General features: G+C 38.8%; 1 protein-coding gene across 3 annotated transcripts in view; it reads left to right on the forward strand.

Moving 5' to 3' along the window:
• P4HA1 (prolyl 4-hydroxylase subunit alpha 1) overlaps nucleotides 1-17,887 on the forward strand; it is an 82,755-nt gene extending 64,868 nt beyond the window's left edge. For all 3 annotated transcript variants that reach the window (XM_028512131.2, XM_028512130.2, XM_036026807.1), the window contains exons 11-15: nucleotides 6,733-6,786; nucleotides 11,897-11,962; nucleotides 14,742-14,810; nucleotides 15,302-15,398; nucleotides 16,862-17,887. In XM_028512131.2, coding sequence (XP_028367932.1) covers nucleotides 6,733-6,786; nucleotides 11,897-11,962; nucleotides 14,742-14,810; nucleotides 15,302-15,398; nucleotides 16,862-16,932 — 357 coding nt within the window. In that variant the 3' untranslated portion in view covers nucleotides 16,933-17,887. The remainder of the gene's footprint in view (nucleotides 1-6,732; nucleotides 6,787-11,896; nucleotides 11,963-14,741; nucleotides 14,811-15,301; nucleotides 15,399-16,861) is intronic.
• Nucleotides 17,888-19,595: the final 1,708 nt, after the last annotated feature.

A 19,595-nucleotide genomic window follows, 5' to 3' on the forward strand; every position in this document is an offset into this window, starting at 1 on the left:
ATCACGCCAGGAAGAAACCTCACCTACTTAAAAGTGCAGTCATACCTTGCAGATGTGGTTTTGGTTTCAGATCACAGCATAAGGCGAATATCACAATAGAGGGACCTCACACCAGTTTTTTGGTTTCCCAGTGCATATAAAAGTTATGCTTACACTATACTGTAGCCAGTTAAGTGTGCAGTAGCATTATGTCTAAAAAAGCAGTGAACATTCCTTAATTTAAAAATACTTTATTGCTAGAAAATGTTCACTCATCTGAGCCTTCATCTGTCTTTTTGTTGGTTGTTGGAGGGTCTTGCCTGATTGCTAATGGCTGCTAACTGACCAGGTCAGTGGTTGCTATGGCAGTTTCTTAAAATAAGATAGTGAAGATTGCCATGTTATACATTCTTCCATTCACGAATGATTTCTCTGTAGCATGCAGTGTTGTTTGATAGCATTTTAACCGTAGTGGAACTTCTTTCAAAATTGGAATCTGTCTTCTCAGACCCTGCCTTGGCTTGATTAGCTAAGTATTTGTAATATTCTAAATCCTTTGTTGTCACTTCAACAATCTTCATAGCATCTTTACTAGGAAGAAACCCCTTTCTTTGCTCATCTATGAGAAGCAACTACTAAGATTGCAGTATCTTATTATCATCAGATCGCAGCAATTTAGTCACATCTCCAGGTGCTACTAATTCTAGTTCCCATGCTTTGTCCACCACATCTGCAGTAACTTCCTCCACTGGAGTCTTGAATGCATTAAAGTCATCCATGAGGGTTGCAATCAGCATCTTCCAAACTGCTGTTAATGTTGCAATTTTGACCTCTTCCAGTGAATCCCAAATGTTTTTTTCTTCAATTTAGTTATTTTTTAAAATCCTCACCCAAGGATATGTTCATTGATTTTAGCGAGAGATGAAGGGGTAGGGAGTGAGAGACAGAGGAAAACATCAATCAGTTGCCTCTTGTGAGTGCCCTGACTGGGTTCAGACCTGCAACCTAGGTCTGTGCCCTCACTGGAGATCGAACGCACATCCTTGTGGTGTATGGGATGACACTCCAACCAACTGAGCCACCCAGCCAGGTCACCTCCATATAGTTTTTTAAACTTCTTTTCTTTTTAATAGTTTTTTACTTTTTAATTACAGTTTACATACAGTATTATATTAGCTTCAGGTGTACAACCCAGTGATTAGACACTTATATAATTTATGAAGTGAACACCCTGATAAATCTAGTACCCATCTGACACCATACATACAATATTATTGGCTATGTTTCCTATGCTGTACTTTACATCCCCATGACTATTCTGTAGCTACCAATTTGTGCTTCTTAATCCCTTCACCTTTTCCACTTACCTCCCTAATCCCCCTCTCATCTGGCAGCCATCAAAATGTTCTCTGTATCTAGGAGTCTGTTTTCTGTTCTGCTGTGTTTATCTTCTCTTTTAGATTGCACATTTGAGTGAAATGATATGGCTGTTGTCTTTCTCTGTCTGACGTATTTTACTCAACATGATACCCTCTGGTCCATTCATGTTGCAGAAGGAGGATTTCATCCTTTTTTATGGCTGAGTCATATATTCTGTTGTACATATGCACCACTTCTTTATGCAGTCATCTCTTGATGGACGCTTAGGTTGGGTCCATATCTTGGCTATGGTAAATAATGCTGCAGTGAACATGCGGATGATAGATATATATTTATTACCATTATATTACTCATATTTTTTACATTTTTCCTTTTTCTTAAAGAAAATCCTTTAACATTTCTTATAATACTGGATTGGTGATGATGAACTCATTTAGCTTTTTCTTGTCTGGGAAGCTCTTTATCTATCCTTCAATTCTAAATGATAACCTTGCTGGGTAGTATAATCTTGGTTGTAGGTCCTTGCTTTTTATCACTTTGAATATTTCTTGCTCCTCCCTTCTGGCCTGGAATGTTTCTGTTGAGAAATCAGCTGACAGTCTTATAGGCGCTCTCTTGTAGGTCACTACTGCTTTTCTCTTGCTGCTTTTAGGATTCTCTCTTTGTCTTTAACCTTTGACATTTTAATTATGATGTGTCTTGGTGTGGGCCTGCTTGAGTTCATTTTGTTTGGGACTTCCTGTGCTTCCTGGACTTGAGTGTCTTTTCCTTCACCAGGTTAGGGATGTTTTTAGCCATTATTTCTTCAAACAGGTTCTTGATCCCTTGCTGTCTCTCTTCTCCTTCTGGTACCACTATGATGCACATGAATTATGCTTGATAATATCCGAGAGGTCTCTCATACTTTATTTTTTTAAATTCTTTTTTCTTTTCATTGCTCTGCTTGGGTGATTCCTGTTATCTTGTTCTCTAAATCACTGATTTGATCCTCTGTGTCATAACCTGCTGTTGATTCCGTCTAGTGTATTCTTCATTTCAGATATTGTATTTTTCAATTCTGACTCGTTCTTTTTTATGGTTCCTATGTCTTTTTTAATGCTTACTGTCTCTTTGTTTTCAACTCCTCACTATCATCCACTCTTTGCCTTAGGTTCTTGAGCATCCTATAATCATTGTTTTAAACTCTGCATCTGGTATTTTGTTTGCTTCCATTTCATTTAATTCTTTTTCTGGGGATTTGCCTGTTTTATTTGGGGCACATTTCTTTGTCTCCCCACTTTGTCTGCCTTTTTGTGTTTGTATATTAGGTAGATCTGCTATAACTTCCAAACTTGTTTTAGTGGTTTTATGTCGTAGGTGTCTTGTGGGACTCAGTGACTCAGTCTTCCAGATCCCCTGAGCTAGGTGCTGCAGGAATATCTTTTGTGTGGGTTGTATGTGCCATCCTGTTGTAGTTGAGTCTTGAATGCTGTTGACTTGACTGTAAGGATAGACCTCAGTCACAGTGTATGAACTGCTATGCAGGGGCTGTCCCCTGAGGTAGAGTTGTTCCAGCAGGGTCTGGTGCCTGCCAGGAACTGTCTTTGGATGTGTGGATTGTGTGGCTAGTTGGGTGAATTCTAGTGTGGTCTAAAGCTCACCCCTGGTTGTATCTGTTCTGGGTCCACTTGGGCAGGGTTCCAATGCAGATTGATGTCAGATGCTGCCTGGGCTACCTGCCTGGAGCTACCATGCAATTTGCTGTTTATAGCTGCCTCTTCTGGGCCTAGGTGTATGGGGGAAGGGCCAAGTTGCATACAAGAGTTGGCTTCCTCCAGCTCTGAGCTGGGGTCAGACCAGTAAAAGATCCAAGGCACCTTAAGGTCAACATCCACTGGTCAGCCACTTTGCCACCCTCTGAGGCTGCCCAGTCTTCCTTGAGAGCCTTCTGAAGAAGTATGTAGAGTGGACCCTGGCTGGCTGCCACCCACAGACTCTTCCACAAGGCGCAGGCTCGATAGGGCAGGGTGACTGGAGTTGGGGGGACAGGGCTAGTGGGTCTCCTGCTTGGGGGCAGCACAGCCAGGCACTTAATGGTGGGAAAATGGCCCCTACTCCAAACCATACCATTTAGTCTCTGCCAGAGTCACTAATCCTAGCTCCTCCAGGAGGCGCACACCACAGGTTCAGGAAAGGGTATAGCCAGCTAGCCCCTTTGCAGAAGCAAGCTCAGCTGCTTCTGGAGCTGAACTTGGTGGAGCCCCCGAGAGTGAGAAGGACTGGTCAAATGAGTCTTCGGTTAGGGGAATGGTGCCATTTGAGCTTACAGGGGTTGTGGATAAGAATGGCCCCCTGCACCATAGCTGCACCAGTGCCCATCTTGAGTCCTGGACAGGAACCTCCCTGTGGGACTGAGCTCAGTAGGGCAGGGCCACTGGGAGTCAGAAGGCCAGGCCAAGAGAATCATCAGGTGGTGGGGGCTCTAGCTGAGTGTGCAAGTGGGGGAAGAATGACTCCTGTTTCAGAGCTGCACAGCTCAGTAACTGAGTCTCCACCAAGAGCTTCTCCAGAAAAAGAGCACCCCCAAAGTTTTGCTGTTGGGTGCAGGGTGGTGTCACCAGTAGTTGGAGGCTTGGGCTAGTGCACTCCCCAGCTGGTGCTTGTAGAATAGGAGTGTGTCACCCTGGGAAGGTGGCACCTGAGGGTGGTATGGGATAGGGACTCAGTGCAGGGACTTCAGTAGCTGACCCTACAGATCTCTCCTTGGGGCCATGCCACCCAGATCTTCTCTTTATGACTCCTATGTATCCTGAGTTGCCTTCCCTCTATCTGAGCTCCAGGTAAAGTGTCTAAGAGCAAGACTATATGCACTGGCCCTTTAAGAGAACACCTGGGTTTCTAGCAGACTCCCGTCTCTTTCAGGCAGATAAGAGTCCCAGCTGATTTTCACAACTAGATGTTGTGCAGGTTCCTCATCCCAGTTCTGGTGGTCTAGGTTGGGGATCCTGGCATGGGGTTCAAATCCCACACTCCTCAGGTGGGGCTTTTGCAGCCCAGATATCCCTCTAGATTCTCAACAACCACAGGTGGGTGCAGGGGCCAGCCCTTTCTGTATCTTTGCACTTCCTACCAGTCTCTATGTGACTTCTTTAAATCCTTGATTATAATACTTCTGTTCAGCTCACCTTCAGTTGGTTATTCAGGTTGATTGCTCTATAATTTAGCTGTAAATCTGGCTTGGCCCTGGGAGGAGGTGAGTAGCTTCTATCTACTCCGCAGCCATCTTCAAAGTAAGAGTTTTTTGAATAGCAAAAGTGGAAGCATTTCATGTAGCTATTTCTTCTATATCTCCATTTAAGTTTGATTTGAATTTCATTTAAAGCATTATTCCTTTACATTTTTCTGTCATACTTTATCTTTATTGGTCAGTTCCCTCTTCCAATTATACATTTTCATAAATATCACATGGGTTCTCACTGGGAGAGGTGGCAACATAACCATGTGATTTGCTGTCTGTACATTATTCATACTGTATGTTATTCAGACTGAGTAATAGAGGTGCAGTGACCAATCACTGATAGACTTGGAACAAACTGAGGTGATTGGTCATTGATCTTGATATGCAGCTGTTACTGACTTAGCAGTCTGTGGACTGAAGACCTACCAGCAACATTCATACTTTATGCATTACTCCAAATGAATGTACCATGGTAACTGAAGTTTCAACTGTTGTCAGGTTCTGGTATTAATGGTTAGCTAAACCGTGTTATCTGAGATTTGTACATTTTGGAATTAGACAAAGCAGGACAGCCTATATTTAAATTTGCTTAATTAAGTTGCCATTCCATGGTAATCTACAACTTCCTTGGTATTTATCTGATTATTACAAAGTCTTTGCTGTATCTTTTTCTTTCTCCTTGGTACTTATCTGATTATTAGAGTCTTTGCTGTGTCTTTTGCTTTCCTGATCTGTATTTATTTCATCTGCTTAGCCTCACAGGCTCTTTCAGGCTACTTGATGTATTTCTTTTTAACAGGCTGATCCAACTCAAGGTGTCTATCTATAACAGAAGACAAGGTGGCTCGGTTGGAACATTGTCCTATACACCAAAAGATTGTGGGTTCAGTTCCCTGTCAGGACACATACCTAGGTTGCTGGTTCAGTTCCCCATTGGGGCATGTATGGGAGGCAACCAATTGATGATTCTCTTCCACCCTCCCTCTCTCCTCTCTTTCTAATATCAATAAACATATTCTCAGTTGAGCATCTGAAAAAAAAGTAGTAAAATATCCAGAGTAACAATAATTCACCTAGAACTTGGGTTTTACTGTGGATAACACTCTTTAAATTATGTTCTCATGTCATATCCTCAAAATTACTCTTTAAATTACATGATTCTTTCATTTTTGTTAGCATTTTACCATATTGTGATGGAAGGAGGGAGTAAAAGAAGGTGTCATTTTTCTTACTGTATAAGTAAGGAAATTGAGGTTACATATACTGTAACTGAGAAAGCTAGAACTTGAACTCAGACCAAATATTTTTCTTAAGTTCTTTTTGCTACTTCACCCTAGTACGTTGTAATAGCCAACTGAAGTTGTTAGAGCCCTCCAGCAGGAATAATTCAGTTGGTGTTAATTTCTTCCCTTTTTTACTTTAGTAGGGGAAAATGTGGGAAAGGGATTTTGTTAAAGGGTATTGGGAGTTTGCCAGCATTTTCAGGTTTGGAAAACATGCCTTGATTTAAATTCCAAAAGGAAGTATTTAGTGAAAATTAATCATAGAAATCTCATAATTCTTGTTTTAGAAAATTTTAATTCTAAAATTCTAATTCAAATTTTAGTTTGTTATATACAAGAGAAAAACATGCATCCCAACACTTGCTAAAGAAAAGCCTATTAACAAAGGTTCTCAAATAGCATATAGTAGCTACCCATGCTTTTTATCTGTGGTTACTTAGGAGCTCTCATTGATTTCAAATGTTTTGCTTTTCACCCTGGCCAGGTGGGCTCAGTTGGTTGGAGCATCATCGTGTACACTAAAATGCTTGGGTTCAACTAGTCAGGGCACATAACTAGGTTGTGGGTTCAATCCCCAAGTCAGGGTGCGTATGGGAGGCGACTCATTGATGTTTCCTTCTCTCCCCATCCTACTCCGGCCTCTCCTCCTTCCAAGCCCCCGCCCCACCTTCCTCTATCCCTCCCCCTTCCTCTCTGCCTTCCTCTTTCTAAGCATATCCTCAGGCGGGGATAAAATAAAATAAAATAAAATGCTTTGCTTCTTATTTCTCTAGAAGTACCTAACCATGATAATGTAAGAGGCCAAAATGGGGCTTACAGGTTTTTAAATAGTAATCTTGATAGTTTTTGTTCATCTTTGTTTCTCTCCTTCAGGTAGCAAATTATGGAGTGGGAGGACAGTATGAACCCCATTTTGATTTTGCACGGGTAAGTAAAAACAGTAGGAATTCTGTTCTTTAGTGTTAAAAATTCATAGCCTGTTTGTATTTCATGGAAGGATGATGGAATAAGTACTCTGTAAAACCTTTTTAACAGTAAAAAACAAACCTAGATACACAAGAAAATAATTTAGAATGCTTTTAAGTGCATTGATGAACCTGGATGAAACAGGAAATTATCAAAAGCAAACTGAACAAAGAAAACTTAGACTAAAATTAGAGTGTGAATGGGGGACAGAAAACACTGAGGCTGGTGGCATATATTTCCAGGAATCTACAGTTTGGGGGTGAACAGCTAGCTCTATGAGAGGACCTGCCATAATGCAGGTTATTGAACCCGAGACTCCTGCGTAAAACCTCAATCTCCAAAAGGATTTCATCTTCCAAGAAAGACAGAATGGCTTTGACGACAATGTGCTTTGAGTCAGGAGCCTTCAGGACAGTTGTGTCTCACTGTCGTGGCTGGAGTGTGGTGCCCATGGGCAGCTTCTGCTGGGAGTCTGAAGGCCTGGGCCTGCCCTCACATGGAGCTCAGGTTTGAATTTGTACTACCCTGGAAGAGGAGACGTTAATTTAAAGTTGTTAGCCTTAGTAGTGTCCTTGGTACTTGGCTCCCTGAAGAGAAGCATCCTCATTCTAGCACCTTGGGTATGTTAAAGATTAAGTTCAGCTAAATATGAACTAATTTTTTAAAAAATAACTAAGTGGTAATAAGGCACTTTTGGTGAGACTAGAGCCACCCACAGACTGAGATGTCTCTAGGATGTTAGACACTTGAATCGTCAGATGCAGACTATAAAATAACTATATAACATGTAAAAAAAAAAAATAAAAGGATAAAATTTAATAAGCTCTCAAAATGATTTAAAACATTTAAAAACAAAGAGAAGTTCTAGTTGAAAAAGTAATTGTTAGGATTTAAAATTTAGTGGGTAAGTTAAAAACACATTAGAGACAGATGAGGTGAATAAGTGAATTGGCTGATAAAATAGAAGAAATTACAAGAATACATTTTGAGAGACAGGAAGATAAAAAACATAAAATAGATATGAAGAGACTGGAGAATAATATAGAAGCAGTTTGCAAAAAGCTATTATTGCCCAAGTAGTCTTGCTTAAGATTAATAAATATTGAATCTTTTTGATTTAATATATTGAGCTATAAAGTATGGCATTACCAAATCTTAATTTAAGATTTATTGTAATTACATTAATTCAAAAAAATATGCAGGGTATTTTAATAAATTTCTTGATCTGTTACTATTTTTAAATAAGGGTATATTCTTTTGAAAGAAAATACAGTCTGTATATTGTGTTATAACTCTTGACTATCTTAATCTCATGATCTTAGATTATTTTTCTATGTAGACCAGCAAAAATATTTTTAGTCTTTTTTTCTATTTTTCTTTTTTAATCTTCTAAGCTGAACTATATTTTTTCTTTTTTCACGTATATTTTATTGATTATGCTATTAAACTGTCCCATTTTTTTCTCCCCTTTATTCCCCTCTGCACTGCAACCCCCTCCCACCAGCATCCCCCTACCTCCTGCCCTTAGTTCGTGTCCATGGGTCATATATACAAGTTCCTTGGTTTCTCCATTTGCTATACTATTCTTAACTTCCCCCTGTCTATTTTTGTACCTACCATTTGTGCTTCTTATTCCCTGTACTTTTTTCCCCATTCTCCCTCTCCCCCTCCCAACTGATAACCCTCCATGTGATCTCCATTTCTGTGATTCTGCTCCTGTTTTAGTTCTTTGCTTAGTCTTTGTTTTTGTTTTGGGGGGTTCAGGTATTGATAGGTGTGGGTTTGTTGTCATTTTATTGATCATAGTGTTGATCTTTTTCTTTCACAAGTCCCTGTAACACTCATGTAATAAAGGCTTGGTGATGATGAACTTCTTTAGCTTCACCTTATCTGGGAAGCACTTTATCTAAAGTGCCCTTCCATTCTAAATGATAGCTTTGCTGGGTAGAGTAATCTTGGATGCAGATCCTTGCCTTTCATGACTTGGAATACTTCTAGCCCCTTCCTGCCTTCAAGGTTTCTTTGGAGAAATCAGCTAATAGTCTTATGGGCACTCCTTTGTAGGTAACTGTCTCCTTTTCTCTTGCTGCTTTTAAGAGTCTCTCCTTCTCTTTAATTTTGGGTAATGTAATGTAATTATGTGCCTTAGTGTGTTCCTCCTTGGGTCCAACTTCTTTGGAACTCTCTGAGCTTCCTGGACTTCCTGGAAGTCTATTTCTTTTGCCAGATTGAGGAAGTTTCCGTTATTTTTTCAAATAAATTTCAATTTCTTGCTGTTCCTCATCTCCTTCTGTCCCTCCTATGATTCAGATGTTGTGATGTTTAAAGTTGTCCAGGAGATTCCTAAGCCTTTACTAATTTTTTAAATTTTTGTTTTTTCATTCTGTTCTGGTTGCATGCTATTCCAGATCATTTATTTGAGTCGAGGTTTCCTTCCTGTCACTGTTGGTTCCCTGCACATTTTCCTTTAGTGCACCTTTCATAGCCTTCACTTGTTCCTCTATTTTTGTGACCATACTCATATTTCTGTGAGAATCCTGATTACCAGTGTTTTGAACGCCACATCAGATAGGTCGGCTATCTCCTTGTCACTTAGTTCTTTTTCTGGAGTTTTGATCTGTTTTTTCATTTGGGTCATATTTCTTTGTCTTAGCACATGTGCTATGTTGTAAGGGGTAGAGCCTTACTATTCTCCAGGCCAGGGCTACCCACTTGGTTGTGACTCTGTATGTGGGTGAGGGGTTCGCAAGGGAACAGTGCTGTTTGCTCAATTCTCAGCTGGCTTTCAGTCACTTCCCCCACTTCCCATAAACAAATTGGGCCCTTCTGATTCCAATTCCCAAGTGGGCGGTTTGTGTACATGATAGGACACAGTGGGTCTCTACAATGAACTCTTGTGAGGCTGGGATTTCTCCCTCTGCTGCAACCCCCACAAGTTTTTACAACTAGCAGTTTTGAGGCTTTACTTTCCAGAGCTGGAACCTTGGGTTGTTGAGCTGGAACCTTGGGTTGTGCCGTTTGCCATGCTCCCCAGTTGTTCCTCCCAGTTTATCTGCATGCAAATATGGGACCACCTGGTCCACCAGCCCTACCTTGCCGGGTCAGCCAGCTGCCACCTTGCTGAGTGTCCTCTCTGCCCAGCTGCCTGTCTCCGCCTCTCCTACCAGTCTGGATCAATGTTTCTTCTTTAACTCCTTGGTTGTCAGACATCCATACAGTTCTATTTCTGTCAGTTCTGGTTGTTTTTTATTTTTAAATTTGTTGTTATACCCCTTTTGGTTGTGCGAGGAGGCAAAGTGTATCTAGCTATGCCTCTTGGCTATAGGACCTACCTGGCCAGAAGTCCTGTTTTTCTTTTTTTTTTTCTTTTTTTTTTTCAATTAATTAATTTTTTTAGAGAGGGGAGGGAGAGAGAGAGACAGACAGACAGACACAGAGACACATCAATGTGTGGTTGCTGGGGGCCATGGCCTGCAACCCAGGCATGCACCCTGACTGGGAATCGAACCTGCAACACTTTGGTTCATAGCCCGTGCTCAGTCCACTGAGCTATGCCAGCCAGGGCTCAGAAGTCCTGTTTTTCAATGACTGAAAAATGTCTGCAGGTCTTGGATGATGTGAAAGAGTTTAAGTCTGTACTAATGTAATTTTTTTCTTAGCTTTTTATTTTGAAATAATTACAGGTCCCTAGAAAGTTTCAAAGAAATGTACAGGAGCCCTGGATGGCATAGCTCAGTGGATTGAGCGCGGGCTGCGAACCAAAGTGTCGCAGGTTCGATTCCCAGTCAGGGTGCATGCCTGGGTTGCAGGCCATGACCCCCAGCAACCACACATTGATGTTTCTCTCTCTCTCTCTCTCTCTCCCTCCATTCCCTCTCTAAAAATAAATTAAAATCTTAAAAAAAAAAGAATTATCAGGTTACATAGGTCATGCTGTTTAAAAAAAAAAAAAAGAAAGAAATGTACAGGGAGTTTTATGCATGCCCCTTCACTCTGCCTCGCTATCTGAACACTATCAGAACCAGGAACTTGGCAGTGGCACAAACCACACAGCTGATTCATATTTCAGCAGTTACATGTGCACTGGTGTGTGTGTGTGTGTCAGAGTGTCTGTGGAGTTTTATTACATGTGTAGCTTTGTGTAACTACCACTAAGATACAAACCACACCATCACCACAAGACTACCTTGCAGTACTGTGTAGCTGCACAAACCCTTGTGCCTCCCTCCCCTCACTGCTGGTAACCACTAATCCGTTCTTCCCTACAATTATTTCATAAACGTTATGTGTATTATATACACTTACGTATTCTTTTTAGATTTCACTTAGCAAAATTCCCTTAAGATTTATCCAAGTCTAACAGAAAGTATCGGTGTTGTGTTCCTTTTTATTGCGGCATAACAGTCCATAGTATGAATGTACTGCAGTATTTTTAATCATTCACCCTCTGATAGACGTTTGGGTACTTTCCAGTTGTGGACTATTAACAGATAAAGAAGTATGTAAATTTCTGGGCAAAAAATACATTTTTATTTTTCTGGGATAAATGCCAAAAGACTACATTATATTTTAATTTAGATTTACATAGTCAGATATGAATTCTCCAGCCAGATTAAATTGCTGACTGTCCAAAAGAAAGTCATAGCAGCAGCAAACATTTGAATTAATTGTGAATTCAAAGTAAATCTCAAGGTAAACTTTCTACCCACAGAGAACAGACTTCATGAATGTAGCTAAGAGACTCTCATGTCTTGTTTTTTTTCTTTTGGAAGCTAAAAGTGCAGGTATTAATTTTTTAAATCTGTGAATAGTAACTGTTGGTTCTCATTATTTAATAAATCTGGGGTCCTTTCCACCAGCGATCTTATAAAAAATAATCAGTGTACAAGCTGAACCAACAACTAACCAGTATATTTGCATGCCTGCTGCATATAGTTCACTGGATATTATAAAGGAACCTTTTGGGGTTGTTTTTGTCATAGTCTTCAGCATATTACCGATGTTTAGTTGCCACTGGAGAATTTGCATTACTGAAGTTTACACCACTGAATTAGTTGTGTTTTATTTACAGAAGGATGAGCCAGATGCCTTCAAAGAGCTGGGGACAGGAAATAGAATTGCTACGTGGCTGTTTTATGTAAGTTATAGCTGAAATTTTTATTTTAAGTTGGGGTTTGATCACATAACTTACTTATTTTGATGTGTTCAGATGTTTGCTCTTATTTACCATCGTAGTTAAAGTTTTTGCAACTTAGTAAAGGCAGTCACATTTTTTTCTGGTTGTAACATTTAGTTGTACTATTACAACCTGAAGAAGAAAGTTAAAATTACTGATAGTCTCACTACTTGGAGACAGTCATTGTTGGTATTTTGTAGTATGGACTGTGGTCATCTATGTGTATATAAGGATCTCTCTTTATATGAATTTACATATTTGCAGTCAGATGATGACTGCAGATACACATTATTTTTATAGTTTTGAACTTTAATTGATACAAAAGTATACAGAATACTAACTATATAGCAATAACAATAATCTGTGATAGTCAGCATCCAGATCAAGAAGGAGCACAAACAGCACCGTAGAAGCCCCACCAAGGAAAACCATCCTCACATTGTTTCTCAGAGTTTCAAAATAATGTGAATTTTGTTTATTTTTATTTTTTTAAAAGATTTTATTTAGTTATTTTTAGAGAGAGGAAAAGAAATAATATGTGGTTGCCTCTTGCGTGCCCCCTTCTGGGGACTTGGCCCACAACCCAGGCGTGTACTCTTACTAGGAATTGAACTGGTGACCCTTTGGTTTGCAGGCCAGTACTCAATCCACTGAACCGCACCAGCCAGGGCTATTCCTTTATTTTTTTAATTAAGTATATATTCATACATGTAGAAAAAAATTAAGATTTGATTATAATCTCTGTCCTAGTTAACTCTTGCTGCATAACAAATCACCCCAAAACTGAATGGTTTAAAATAACTTTATTTTAATCTTTCATGGCTGTGAGGTTGACTGGGCTTCCCTCAGGGTTCTTTTGGATCTCTCATGCATTTGCAGCCAGATGATGACTAGCCCTACAGTCCATCTTAAAGGCTGACATTGAGGCTGGCTATTGGCCAGAATACCTGCCTGTGGCTTGGGCTTCCTCACACATGGTAACTGTATTGCAAGAGCAAGTATCCCCCTAAAAAACATAGCAGAAGTGCAGGGAACTTTTAGTACTTGTCCTCAGAAGTCAGATAATGTCACTTCTGCTATCTCACTTACTGCTGAAATGTCTCTCTCTCTTTTATTTCTTGCTCCCTGTATCATCTCAACCTTGTCAACCTCCTACTTTCTTTCCTTATTTCTGTCCTTTGTGATTTCCATCCCTCTCATCTATAGTATCTTAGATCTTTGGGGAGTAAAAAGACACCATAGGAATTAAAAAAGATTTAGGTACCATGAAAAAAGGATTTAGGATCAAAAAGGATTTAAGATTTATCAGTGAATTTAAAATGAGAGCAGATTATGGCAAAGGGAAAACCTTTGCCAGGAGAGAAGTTGATAAATACATTATACAATTTATACTGTAAGTCTTGTATACCTTTTAGAGATGAACTCCCCATAGAGTGTACTAATTTATATCCTACCTTAAAGTGCATTGTTTTTGTCACTTTTTGATCTTTCACTTGTCAGATTGGCAGTTATTGTGGTTTTAGTTTACATTTCTCTGATTAGAGAGGTTGAGTATCTTTTCAGATATTTTTGGCTGTACTTGTTTCTTCTTGTTTTTGTTTGCTTTTGTGAATATAATGATGCTGTGTTATTTGGTCCAATGTTTATTTATATTAGATTATTTGATATCAGATTATGTAGATTATTTGAGTATTATAACCCCTTCTGATTATACTTTGATTAGATTAATATTCATTTAACTCCCATTATTTAAGTACTATTCCTATGTAGGCTGCATAATACAACTTCCTAATTTCTCTAAAGTTGGTTTCATTGCTGTTAGTTAAGAGCTATGAATTCTTTGTTATTGATTATATATTTTTCATGGTGAAATGCCATTCTTTATCTCACTTAACGCTTTTTAATTTGACTTAGACTGTGTCTGATATTAAGTTCAAACTGTTTTCTTTGGTATAGTATTTGCCTGGCAACCCTTTTCTGTTTTCAGTGTTTGTAACTCAGCTGTTGTAGATGTGACTCCTGGAAATAGCATATAGTTGGCTTTTGCTTTGTGATACAGTCTTTATCTGCTTACACCTTGTATTTGTTACTTTTGACAAAACCTTCACAATATGATTTGTTTCCTTTGCCATGTTTTGTGCATGTGCTTCAGCTAATATGGAACGTTCATGTTTGAATTCTAGGTTACCCTGAAGACTATGTAATTCTTTAATCTTCTACTTTTCAGTTAATGTATGTTGATTCTCTACCACAAAAAAATGACAAAACTGATTTTAGTTTACTGTTATTTTTCTTTTTTAATTTCTATTTTGTCTAAGTTAATTTACTGAGCACCTACTAATCTTGAGATACTGTTCCAGACACTAAAGCTCAGCAGTGAACAAAAAAAATGGATGAAAGTGTCCTCCCATGGATATTATCTTCTAGTAGAATAATGTATATATTTATACTCTATATTCCTTCATTTGTCAATTTAACTCATCCTTTTTACCTCTGGCTGCAAGTGAAGTGCCTATCCCAAATTATATTTCCATCTCCCTTCCTGACTTTATAATTCCCTTATATGTGTACTTTTTTACTTAAGTATGTAAACCTAAACAGCATCTTTTGTTTTTTAAAAACTGAGTAGCAGGTACAAACTCACCTATGTAAGGAGAATTCCAGATGTGCTCATATTCTGGTATTCAGTTTAACGTCCTAGTACCAGCACTTCCGGTGATGGCTTTCTCACCTCTTACAGATGAGCGATGTGTCAGCAGGAGGAGCCACTGTGTTTCCTGAAGTGGGCGCTAGTGTTTGGCCCAAAAAGGTAAACTTGGTTTGTTATTTTAACTTTGTCTCTTTTACTTCTCCTAAGGAAGAGATGCATCTTTATTTCATGGTCTAATTAATGAATTACAATTTTAAAGATAGTATACTTAAGGACTATATTATCTTTAGGTAAAACTATGGATATTTTTATGGTGCAATTTGCTATGAGTACCTTGAGGTAATGAACCACCAAGAATTAGTATTTAAACGTTTTTGTTTCTAATATGGGTTTCATGTGATGTTTCCCCCTCCATCCTGCTGTTGCAAGATTTGTTTTGGCGAGTCTCCTTTTTTGGCAAGCAGCTTTGTAGTATCAGTGTTTTCATGTGATCACTAAAATTTGTACATGGCGCTCATATTTTCAGAATTATATTAGAGGAAGCAATAGCTGCCATAGAGGAGTACTTTCATAGGAGAAGAGGAAAATTCACTGCAAAAAGTTACAACCTGATATTTTATTTGGGCATAATTTTGTATTGCTCTCCACAGGGAACTGCTGTTTTCTGGTATAATCTATTTGCCAGTGGAGAAGGAGATTATAGTACACGGCACGCAGCGTGTCCAGTGCTGGTTGGAAATAAATGGGGTAAATATTTTCTATATTCTCCGAATAGAATTTGTGATTTTTGTTTCATATTTTGATATTATCTACATCTTAAAAGAAATTGAAAAAACTTTTCACAGATTTGCATGCTATGACTTTAATATAAAATGAAGATTCAACCAAGCAAGTTTCTCATTTTAACATAAATTTGCTTTTAACAGATCAGAATTTTGATGAGTTTTATTTTTAATAGTATTTCCACTTGTTATTTTAAGACTCCTTGCTTGACTCAGTGTTAAATAAGACAGTATCTTCCCCTTAATGGGTTCATAGTTGTCCCTGATTGAGACATTACTAATTGATAAATTATAGTGTAGCACATACTAATACAAAGATGAAAACAGAAGAATGGCAGCTTCTTACATTTGGGGAGGCTTATTTTTAAATTTGGTTTTGGAGATAGAGCAGTAGTTTTCCAGGCATGTTAGGAACCAAGTCTGGGACTATTAAGAGACGAGAGAGGTGCTTATTGTCAAGGTCATGAAGTGTAGGAGTTACCATATTTTAAAAAAGCAACAGGTGCAGTTATTTTAACATGTCATTTAACCCCATAGACCCACTTTAACGTGTGTCACTAACCACATTTCAAGTGCCCGGTAGCCGCATGTGTGTAGTAGCTACTGTGTTGGACACAGGAAGGTTAAGGAGTAACACCTGATCAACAGAGGTTTAAAAATCTTCCCTGACGATTACGTTTGAGAACCACTGGACTAGAGTGAAGAGAGGCTAGTGGAGGAGAGATCAGTTTAGAAAGGTTTTTCTGTTGTCTTAAGTGGGCGATGATGAAAGCGTGGACTAAGGAAGCAGCACAAAAGTAGGATACCAAAGACCGGATTCAGCAAATGTAAAGAAAATTGACCAGGTTTGACGAATCAAAGATTGAATATAGGAGTTGAGAAAGGTAAAAAAGTAGTTAAGAGTTACTAGGGGTTCCAAGTTCAGATATTTTGTAGATGTTGCTGCTATTGATTAGGTTCTGTGATACAGAAGAAGGACTAGGAAATCGATTGCTTTGGGGTTGCAGTAGAAAACGGTATCTTGGAACCAAGGAAATAATGAACACGTTAACAGTAGTGGTTGATCAGAGAGTTGCTCCTTTAGAGTGAAGACTTTGTGTTCATTTTAAAAATGTGTTTGTATTAGAGATTGTATTTTGCAAACAGGTAAAAGTATTCTGTCTGTACCTACATTTTCATTTAATATGTGTTTCATTTCAAGCCTTACATTGAACATTAGAAACTTTAGGAAATTCACATACATAGACTCTCAAATGTACACATATCTAAAATCTTTTCTGTTTCCAGCATTTAGTGAAGTATTTGAAAGACTGCCTAAGTAGTATCTGCCTTTATCTAGTTTTGGTCTTGAACTTTTAGCCCATAGAAAAACTTTATTAAAAGACCTAGTTCTTACCAGTGAATTAATAGATTTTGTTCTCTCCACAGTATCCAATAAATGGCTCCATGAACGTGGGCAGGAGTTCCGAAGACCGTGCACCTTGTCGGAGTTGGAATGACAGACAGGCTTCTCTTCCTCTCCTTGTGTACTCAGATGTGTCTGACACACACAGTTCCCAGTCTTAACTTTTAAGAGTTTACAACGGACTAACATAACACTCCATGGTTGATTCATTTAAGAACCTCACCCCATATTTCATCTGTGGACAATCACTAACTTTGTGGGTATTTTTTTCTTTTAAAAGTAACACTAAATCAGCACACTGTACATACAAAACCTTAAAGTTTAGTTGATATCACAGAGGGCAAATCAAGGCAGACTTCAAAATGAGAACTTTTTATATTTGTTACATTTTAAAGAACTTTTTGGTTAGAGGAAAAGTGTAAACATCTGACTATAGTATATCACTACATCTCAGTTGGTGGGTGGTAGGCTAGAATGTCTTATTTTCTGGGTCCGCCTGAAGACTAGGAATAAACGAGGCCTCTACTCTGGGTGCCATTCAAAGCTTACCCCTCCGCATACTTTTCTAAGTTTACTTTTTTCCTCCCAAGTCCTTTTAAAAGAAAGTATACTTTATTTTACCAGTCCCCATTTTCTCTCATAGCTCCTCTGTGGTGAATTTAATCTGTTTGAGGTAAAATAGTTTGATCTTAAAAAAATTTTAACAGTTCTACATAACAACACTGGGGTTCTCAACTAAAATGATCATCACTTGGTCTGTTTTTTGTCCTTTTTCTTAAATGACTGATGATTTTTGTCCATAAAATTTAGTTTTTATTAGGGCTAATACCTTGCCTCATTCTTGCTACAGCAGGGTGATGATACTGGCATCCTGATTAAATAAATATTGTGCCTTAGGAGACTGGAAATTTAAAAATGCACAAGTCCTTTCAATGATGAGGGAATTGATTTTTTTAAAGAAATCTTTTTCCTAAAAAGCCAAAATGTTTGTTTTTTCAATTCTGAAATGTGTTGTGACAATGACCTATTTATGATCTTAAACTTTTTAAGAAATGTTTCTGTTTCCTGTGTGGTGTTTTTCATGTTTGAATGTGTGTGCATACTATAGTGATAATAGGTTATTTCTGTTTATGTTATGGTCTATCCTCTTGGTTTTCATTTACTGTTAATATCTCATTTTTATGGAAGAAAAATTTAGGCTCTGTGAACTCTGAGCTGTTTAATCAGTCAAAATATGTTTCATTCAAAGGGAGCTCTACATCTTTCCTCTATAGTTATGAGGTTATTACAATAAGATTTTGAAAAAATATTAAAAAGTACAGTGTGGTACTAGCAATCTGTGAACCTAATGAAATGTGTTAGTGACCCTCAGGCTAACGTTCTACATTTCTTATGGTGAATCCTAATTCATACAAGGGCTTTTTATCCTTTATGCAGTATTTAAATATTTAACAAAGAATTTGATTAATTCTCCGGGAAAGAAGGTGAAAAGAAATCAATGGTACTTTTTCTCAGCTACCCTTTGTTCTACCACGACTATTATAGTAAGAAATACTGAGAATTGAGTTCCGGCCAAGATAGAGACATAGGTAGATAACGCTTCACTTTCTCACGCAACCAAAAAAAAGGATAACAACCACTTTAAAAACAAAAACCACCCAGGACAACTGCCAGAAAATTGTACTGTATGGGAGTACTACAACCAAGGAGTTAAAAAAGAAGTATTCACCCAGACTGGTGGGGAGGGGTGGAGATGGGAAGCCAGGGTGGAGAGGATACGCAGCAAGGCAGCAGCTGGCAGACTGGGCAGGTGAGGCAGCAGGTGAATGGGTGGTCCCACATTCGCATGCATATAAGCCAGGAGGAAGTACTGGGGAGCGAGATAGACCTTGCAACCCAGGGTTCCAGTGTAGAAAACTAAAGCTTCAGAACCTCTGGTCTTAAAATTCCATGGGGGTTGCAGCAACAGGAGAAATTCCCAGTCTCAGAGGAGTTCGCTGGAGAACCCTTGGGGTTCTAGAACATGCAGAAGCCCACCCGCCTGGGAATCAGCACCAGGAAAGCACCTGAAAGGGTACAATCCACTTGTGGGGAGCCAAGGAAGTGACTTAAAGCTGGGCAAGAGCCAAGCAAGCAGCATTGTTCCCTCTTGAATCCCTGACCCCCACATACAGAGCCACAATGCAGAGAAGTGGGTTTCTGTGCCCTGGAGAATACCTAAAACTCTGCCTCTTACAACATAACAGGTGTACCAAGACAAAGAAATGTGGCCCAAATGAAAGAACAGATAAAAAAATCCAGGAAAAGAACTAAGTGATGAGGAAATAGATGCAGAATTCAAAACACCAGTAATCAGGATGCTCATAGAAATGGTTGAGCATGGTTGAAAAATAAAGAAGTGAAGCCTATACAAAGTGAAATAAAAATAGGGAACCAACAGTGAAGGAAGGAAACCAGGACTCATCAACAACTTGTAACAGAAGGAAGAAACACACATTCAACTGGAATAGAATGAAACAATTCAAAAAAAATGAGGAGAGGCTAGGAACCTCTGAGACAACTTCATGCATTCCAACATCCAAATCATAGGGGTGCCAGAAGAAGAGGAATAGCAAGAAATGGAAAAACTTATTTGAACAAATAATGAAGGAGAACTTCTCCAATCTGGTGAAGGAAATAGACTTCCAGGAATCTCAGGGAGTCCCAAAGAAGTTGGACCCAAGTAGGAACACACCAAGGCACATCATAATTAGATTA

Source organism: Phyllostomus discolor, chromosome 5 (assembly GCF_004126475.2).
Source record: "Phyllostomus discolor isolate MPI-MPIP mPhyDis1 chromosome 5, mPhyDis1.pri.v3, whole genome shotgun sequence".
Taxonomy (NCBI): Eukaryota; Metazoa; Chordata; class Mammalia; order Chiroptera; family Phyllostomidae; genus Phyllostomus; species Phyllostomus discolor.